At 38.6% G+C, this 8,412-nt stretch overlaps 1 protein-coding gene across 1 annotated transcript; it reads left to right on the forward strand.

Annotated features, from left to right (window-relative positions):
- Positions 1,694-3,545, forward strand: LOC8085814. Its single transcript, XM_002455349.2, has 3 exons — positions 1,694-2,023; positions 2,194-2,243; positions 3,174-3,545. The coding sequence occupies exons 1-3, from the start codon at positions 1,954-1,956 to the stop codon at positions 3,327-3,329; spliced, it is 276 nt and encodes a 91-aa protein (XP_002455394.2). The 5' UTR covers positions 1,694-1,953; the 3' UTR covers positions 3,330-3,545.

Consider the following 8,412-nt stretch of genomic DNA (forward strand, 5'->3'; position numbering starts at 1 on the left):
GAATTGGAAATTCACTAGAGATTAACTCAGCTTAAATTGGTGGTTGTTGTGTGCACCTTTCTAAGAGGTTGAGAAAGTAGAAGATGAGCCATACACCCATGCACATCGAGCCATGCTGAGTTGCGGTGCGCACCGGCTCAGTTGGTCAGGCCTTGACATAAGTGGTGTGGAAGGTTTTGCAGCTCCAAATTGTAAGGGATGTCATGTTGCACGATGATACAGTCTACCTCCACTGATACCTGAGCCCTGAATTCTTGTCATGGGACGACAATACATGTGCCATCCAACATGATTCTCTCGGCCTGTACCCTCATCGGAGAAAGGTAGGCAAGTGTGTGGGTGGAGCACTGACGGCGAGAAGCAATTCGTTGAAAGGATTTAAAGTACAATTGGCTGAAGAAGGGTTGTGGATGACAAGATGAGCCCACACATCAGAGAAACGTGTCAGGCAACGAACGGAAGAACCATTCCTTCTTTTAATATTATTATGTGTGTATATATAGAGATATAGAAGTATAAATACATATATATGCAAATATAGATATATACTTGAATTGAACCAGAGAGATTACGTTAATCATATGCATGTTCAAAAAGAAAAGGTCATGCAATTCGGTCTCTTTATTCTCCACTAGTTAGCTACGATTCTCGTTGTCTACCACCCCTAATCTGATTAGACGGCACAATATTCCGAAGCACTAAAGCAGTTCCCCACTAACAAGACGATCATATACTTTTATCAGCCTCTTTTAGCTAAAGTTTTTATGTTTCCAATAGTTTATGTTATAGCCCATAATGTTGACTGTTGCGTAGCACAATTCTTTTTAACGCTGTTCTCCACATATAATTGCGTGCACTTTCAAATTAATATATCCTATTCCTCCCCACTAGATGTAACAAGGATTTCAGATACTTACAGTACAATACACAATTTTGACAATAATGACTTTTCGATGTTTAAAATTTACCTAAAATGCTTGAAAATCCTACACTGGAGGTATTCTTCATGATAAAAATCTGATGAAATCATTTCATGTGATCTTGTGACTGCTATTTGTAGATATACTTCTTTATTATTGAGGACACAGAGACGTTTTGTTAAACGACAAATTAAACTAGAGGTACCGCATGATTCTTTGGCTGCATGCCAGAAAAGTTATTAGTCAGAGGCATCATGTATGGTTTCTATCTGAGGTACTGGACTCCTGGTGCTCAGCATGTTGGTTGCCTTGATGGTTGTCCCATGTCTGGCCATCAAACACCCCTGCAGATCCCTGACCAATGATCTCCCTTTGTCCAACTGCATACACAAATTAGAATTCCTTCAGGCTTGTGGAACCCACAAGCGCCATAGTTGTGAGCAACCAGCATCCACTCAAGGCATTGCTTCATGAGAGTTTCTCTTCTCATTAAAAAAATATGTATATACCATACCATTCTTACACTCAAGGCATGCAGTTGGTATGCACCAGCAAATACAATAATAAAAGAGGGGACTACTTGCATGGCATGTACTGGTACAAGTCAGTGGCTTTAGCCTGCTTTTGCTTATGGGGCTAGCTAGTTGTTAATCAAACAGGCTGAACCAGCAAGTCTAATGATGACAAGACCCTCAAAATTCCACAGGGAAAGCTCTGACCAACCCCTTTAGTCTGCCTTTTGTTTTTTTAGTAAACAGCATTCCTGCAACAGGGACTCCACTGAGATGCACATACCCATCATCTCATATAAACAAAATAAATGACAATATATTTTGTCTACTAAGCTAGTGCATTCTCTTCTCTTAGTTCTTGCAGACAGCTCGCATCTGCAGGTTCCTTTGTGTCCAAACCAAGGAAAGGCAGGCTCCTCTCATCTCCTGCCATATCTGCTGCTGCTGCTGCTGCTCCCCAAGCTTTCTTCCTCTCCTTCTCTCTTCAAGGTAGCTGGCTGCATGCTCCTCGCGAGCTAGCCATGGAGCCCAGGAAGTCGAATTATCTTGTTGCCCTCGTTTTGGCGTCGCTCTTGCTCTCCGCCATGGCAGGTTAGCGTGCTTGCTGGTCGTTTAGTTGATCAATTCCATATTAGAAATCCTGTTCTAGAAGATTTGTGTGATATATAAGATCTCGATCCCGCGTGTTAACCATACGTACATACTAGTTTGTCCTTCACTTTAATTTCTGTAGTGATTCGTGGAGCTTTTGCTTGATGCAGGAGGGCATAGGAAGAGGCTTCTGAACAAAGATGACGCATCAGAATCAATGGTACATATTTAACTATGCATATATATGTGTAATATGTATGTATGTATATTTTACATTTTGACAAGAGAGAGAGAGAGAGAGAGAGAGAGAGAGAGAGGAACAATAACTGCTAGAGATCGATGCATATATTTTCTTGTTGCTCTTGTATATTGAACTATGTATATATAATTATCATGGCATTGCACAAAAGCTAATGCAAATTTAAAACTTGGAATCCGAGTATGGGAGATGGATTATTGGTTTTCTTCTCGTATTTGCCCCGGCCCGGACCTGGCCCGTCCTCTCCCTCTTCTTCTCAGGAGCACGGCAATAGAACATGCAACACGTTGACTAGGCATAATCAGACGCGATGTTTCAACTCCAAGATTGTTTATTTCTATACTACATTCCGTGCATTCCTATAGGACAATCAGTTCTATTTGACAGGTTAGCACAATGGCCGATTCGTATTAGTTTGACTGTCAAATGGTAGCTAGAACTCAGCTAGATCCATGTCAATCTTGGATATAGCGATATGCTTGATCACCAGAATTGAACTTTGTAAACAATGCAAATCAGTAGCAGCTACGTACAGCATGGATACATCAAAGCACCTTTTCTGTTAAGTACTCCAATCCCTCTGTTTTAAATTATAGTCTGCTTAGATTTTGTCCTACCAAATCCCAATTCTATAATTTTGACCAAGTTATTTAGAGGAAATGCATCAACATCTATAACGTCAAGTTAGTTTTCATTATTTTTTCACATGACCTATGCAGCTATATGCTTTGATATGTAGTGAATTTATTTGAACTTGTAGATGCAAATATATTTTTCTAAAATAACTAGTTTAAACTAGTAAGTTTGACATGGGAAAAAAATAAATTAACTACAATTTGAAATGAAACTACCACGTAGTGTAGCGTGTAATTGTTCATGCATACATGGCAGGAGACATCGGAATCCATGCAGCAGCTGCAGGAAGACGACGAAATGGCGGTGGTGGTCCACGAGAGAATTCTCAGGCAGGTGAAGATGAACGACTACGGGCGCTACGACCCTTCACCGACCATGGCTAAGCCTCACTTCAAGGACATACCTAACTAGCCAGCCCACTATATATATTGAGATATATCCTTGAATATGTATGTTATGCTTGCTAGTCGCTCCTCTTATACACAAGTATATCACATATATTTGTCCAATAAATTCCATGTATCATCACCATGTGACTATATATGTCCATGTGCACAGTGCCACACTACGTACCTGTTGATATATGTGCATGTATGAAGTATGTCTGAAACTTATTATCAGTACTTATGGGAGCTAGTAGTGTGTGTGTCTATATATATATATATATATATATATATATATATATATATATATATATATATATATATATATATATATATATATATATATATATATATATATATATATATATATATATATATATATATATATATATATATATATATATATATATATATATATATATATATATATATATATATATATATATATATATATATGAAAATTTCTATATACACGTACGTGTGTGTGTATATATATATATATATGGTAAATTTTTCCTACTCCTAAACCAAGTAGGTAAGGGTGTCGTCGCAAAGCGGGTCAGAAGTCGAACCCGCTAAATCACATATACGGTGGACCACAGCATGTATTTCACCCACCGAGGAATTCTCTTTTAATCATTATCCATCTACGTGATCTTTATCCCGTGAAATATTCTCCATTCAACAAACCATATACCTCGTGCTCATCTATCCACAATTGCTTACACAAGTCGACGAGTTGGCCCTTTGCACGGCACAGCGGCACGGCGGCACTGCTGCTGGACACGCCTTTGTCCTACGGCGTCGGGCTTCATTGTGCAGTAGCTACGACAGAGGAGAGATGCAGGTTTCTTTTGTTGACTGAGAATTTGTATGTGTTAACTATTGATCTCATTAGGTAGATCATGACTTGTTGCCTGTCTTCTACCCCCGCCCCCTCGGTCCCCGGTGAGTAGACCAGCAGGAGTTCTTTCACATGCATGGGCTCCCTCTCCTGGCGGTTTGAGCTCTCCTCCACACAACAGACATCCTCTGTGCCGTGGCGGTGATGCGCTCTCCATGGCTGGATGACACTGGATCCTGGGTGACGGATGGTGGATCTCTTTTTTTTATTCTTGATCTTTTGGTTCCAATCTACATATGCTAGTTTAATTTTTGAATTGAACTAACATGATTTTTTCCATGCATTTCTCGATCTTCTTGTCTGGTGCCGGTGGCTCCTGTGGTGAGTATCCAGTGATGCCTTCGACGGCGGACGTATCTATCTCGGCATGCATTCTTCATGGCGTGAGCATCCAGCAGAGGAGAACAAATTGCCACCTGCAGTAGATAGGAATCTATGCGGATAGGGTGCTAGAATTGGCAACGAAGGCTTGTTGTATTATCTTTAGATTTTTATTAGTAATGCTTTGTTTTCTTGGTGTGAGTATTATATTGGTGTAATTTTGTCAATATAAGTATATACACATACTCTATTTTTATAGAAGTATGCACATATATTTTATTCCCAAACAAAAAATATGAATACACGTTCTTATATCTCCGTACGTGTTGTTTAAGTATGTATACATACTAGCTAAATCTGGGTGTATATATGCATACTAGAAAAGGTAGTATGTATACATACTTTTTTGAAAAAAGTATAAATAAATACTCCTCTCAAAAAGTATGTATATGTACTCTTATGCAAAAAGTATGTGTTCAAAACATACGATATAACAGGCCAAAGACGTACGTCCAAACATGCCTAATATATACACAAGCGATCCATTAAAAACCTTATCCATTTTTCACGGGAGTTATCCAGCCATCATTTTTCTAAAATAAAAATCACTTATATACGTCCAGATGAATACTACTCTACTCACCTCGAACTAAACGGATCGTGTTTGTCAACCCGTTAAACATCAGCTAACTAGCCTGGGAGTATAAAAAACCCACCCGTGTATATATATATATATATATATATATATATATATATATATATATATATATATCGTCCAGTTTGAAATCGAGTATATTTGTGTTGTAATTGAAAAATATGACTGTTTACTACTAATGGCGCCGGCCGCTAAGGTTTACTACCTAGATAAGTTTTGGACCTAGAATTTTATCAAAGGATGTGTACCACACTAACTTTTTCACATGTGCAGTTCAGTAAAATTCATTTAGCAATTATTTGGTAAAAATCGTATGCAAGTATAACATAATAAATCTTAAATCCAAGAGAGTTAAGAAAACTCGTATTAATTAGAGTACACATCATACATGCAAAAAAAACACTTACGATTATTGTTTGGCCAGCGCTTTTCTTCGTAATTGAACAATTGTACAAACCAAATACACACCGGCTATTCCATTTCACATAAAATTAGGAAGTAGTTCTTAAATTAATCCAATTTTTGTTCATTTTAAAAAGTACCACAAGGTCACATAAATAAATTAGTTTGGAACTAGCAGTCGATAAGTATTAGAATTTTTAGAAAATAGCACACATCAGTTCATGATATTAGAATCTCATACGAATTCGCTTACATTTTAGTTATAAGATTAACAAGCATTAGGGTCTAGAAGTTACAAACATCACTTGTAAGTCTTTACTAAAAATTGATTGAAAAAAGAGATACCAAGGCAACCATCTACCAAAGTTGATCTCATGAGTTTTTTATTTAATAACATAAATTAATCAAAAAGACATAATTATTTCTAAAAATATAGTTTCTTTCTTTCGTCTCTCACTCCTTCTCTCGGTTCATCGTCCCTCATTCTCACCCTTCTTGCTATTAGTTTGGAATTTAGAGCTTCAAAACCTTTGTTGATGTCACACCACTCATGTCATGGATTAGCCCCCGTTCGCAATGTGGCATATATGCAGGCTTGTGGCTTGCATTCCCCTTTCTTAAAGGCATTATAGTTGCACACAATAGATACCCTTCTTGCTTTGAGTTTGGAGCACCAAAACTATCGTTGGTGTTACACCACTCATGTCATGGTCGTGGCATGGCATATGTGTTGCATGTAGATCGCCTTCCACCTTTCTTAAAGAAACACCAAATTATTAGGACAAAAAAACAGACCTAGGACCCTGGTCAATTCGATCCACTTAAAAGACCAGCTTTTTAATAGAACCAGAAAAAAGGTTGAACCATCGATTTTAGAGAGAATTAAATTGGTCAAAATTGAACGGCTTATTAGAACCACGACAGTCCCAATAGAAAAAACCATGTAGTTTCTATAAGATGTCACACCAAGAAACCGCTCCTTCCCAACCCATGATTTCTATAACTTCATTAACATAAATGATAACTTAAATGCAACACCAAAAACAGATAGGTCAACTGTGACAACTATTTTTACAACCAACATGTGTCAACAACACACACACTACTACAGAAGAGGCCTTTGGATGATTGCCAAAATCGCCAATAGTCTCGACAATTTTAGTCCCTGGAATTAAAGGCACCTTTAGTCCCGGCCCGTAACACGAGGCGGGACCAAAGCATCCTGCCCAACGGCTCCCTAACGACTACCTGTCAGGGCTGCGGGGCAGGGACCCTTTAGTCCTGGCTCGCGTTACGGACCGAGACTAAAGATTTCTCATTATTCCCGGGGCAAGCCACCAGTCGAGACTAAAGATTTAGCCTCAGTTTGTGGCTTGCCCCGGGACTAAGGGGACCCCTTTTAGTCCTTGCTCTTTCTTCAACCCGCGACTAAAAGCCCACGCTAACTAAGGGGACCCCTTTTAGTCCTTGCTCTTTCTTCAACCCGCGACTAAAAGCCCACGCTATAAATCACGATCACTTCTTCCTACCCGAGACCGAGCCCATTCAAATTTTAGTGAGATGTTCTTGCTTGTTTTTGCTCTTGCCATTGCTATTTCTAGCTTGTTCTTTCTTGTTCTTGCTTGTTCTTCATCTCCGGCGCCCATTGGTGATCATCTTTGACGCCGTCATCGTTTTTCTCGGTCTAGGGGTAACTAACTTCATCCCCCCTTGTCATTTTCATGTTGTTTTTGTCTTTGTGATATCGCCGTTATTTTTTGAGCTCAAATTTAATGGTTATAGTTTGAATCGACGTCATCGGCGTCTATTGGTGAACTTCTTCGACTTCACCATCGACTCTTCGTGTTTATAGGTAAATAGCTTCATCCTCCAATGTAAAAAAATCTCAAATAATTAATTATTACATAATATCTGTACAACCCACTATCAAGTGGGCACAACAGTGAACCGTTTTTTGACATGTCATTACAATTCTTTTAATAATCACCTCACATGTCCTCAATTTCAGCGCCATTGGCATTGTTGATGTTGAGTAGTAGAAACAGCTTTCTGATATTGTCATGTAGCGCCAGCAGGAGAAACAACGAGCTCCTTTGTAGCGTCATCATGATGGCCTCGAGGTAGGCGATAGAGGAGACCTCATGGGCGTGCTCGTCCATGATGTGCTCGTATAGACCCATGTTCATGTTGTGGTATCTTTATTTATATGCCTTAATAGATATATGAATGTCATATGACTCATTGTATATATATATGTATATATTTATTTATTTATATGCCTCAATAGATGTATATATTTCTCTATATATTTCAATATATATATATATATATATGAATGATGATATATGTATGAATAGATGTAATTTGATATGAATGTCATATGACTCATTATATATACATATATATAGACACATCTTTTATATATTTGTATAGTTTTTTATATACCTTATACACACACACACACAATGGCCGATCCGAGGGATCAACAAATCGATGATGAGGCCATCATGATGAATCTCATCGCTGGTGGTGATGAACAAATCGAGGGTGATGATGATGGGAGTCAGTACTTGCGGGCAGATTACGAGGAGATCATGCAGGGATCCTCCCCGTCACCTAATGAGCAACAAATTGTTGAGCAAGCCAATATTGGCGAGGTATATTAATTATACATGTTTATTAGGGATTAGGTTTAGACTTTAGGGTATATTGCATCTTATATTAATTTCATCTTCGTGTCTTTATATATATGTAGCCCTCTGGATCGACATCTACGACCGGGAAGAGCAGAGCCGTTCGAGGGCCAAGGAGGCCGTTCGAGGGCCGTCT

The sequence above is a fragment of the Sorghum bicolor genome, chromosome 3 (assembly GCF_000003195.3).
Source record: "Sorghum bicolor cultivar BTx623 chromosome 3, Sorghum_bicolor_NCBIv3, whole genome shotgun sequence".
Classification (NCBI taxonomy): Eukaryota; Viridiplantae; Streptophyta; class Magnoliopsida; order Poales; family Poaceae; genus Sorghum; species Sorghum bicolor.

Coding starts and splice junctions, on each gene's coding strand:
- LOC8085814 (XM_002455349.2), top strand. CDS start 1,954: ATGGAGCCCAGGAAGTCGAATTATCTTGTTGCCCTCGTTTTGGCGTCG. Junction 2,024..2,193: donor CTTGCTCTCCGCCATGGCAG/GTTAGCGTGCTT, acceptor TGCTTGATGCAG/GAGGGCATAGGAAGAGGCTT. Junction 2,244..3,173: donor ATGACGCATCAGAATCAATG/GTACATATTTAA, acceptor CATACATGGCAG/GAGACATCGGAATCCATGCA.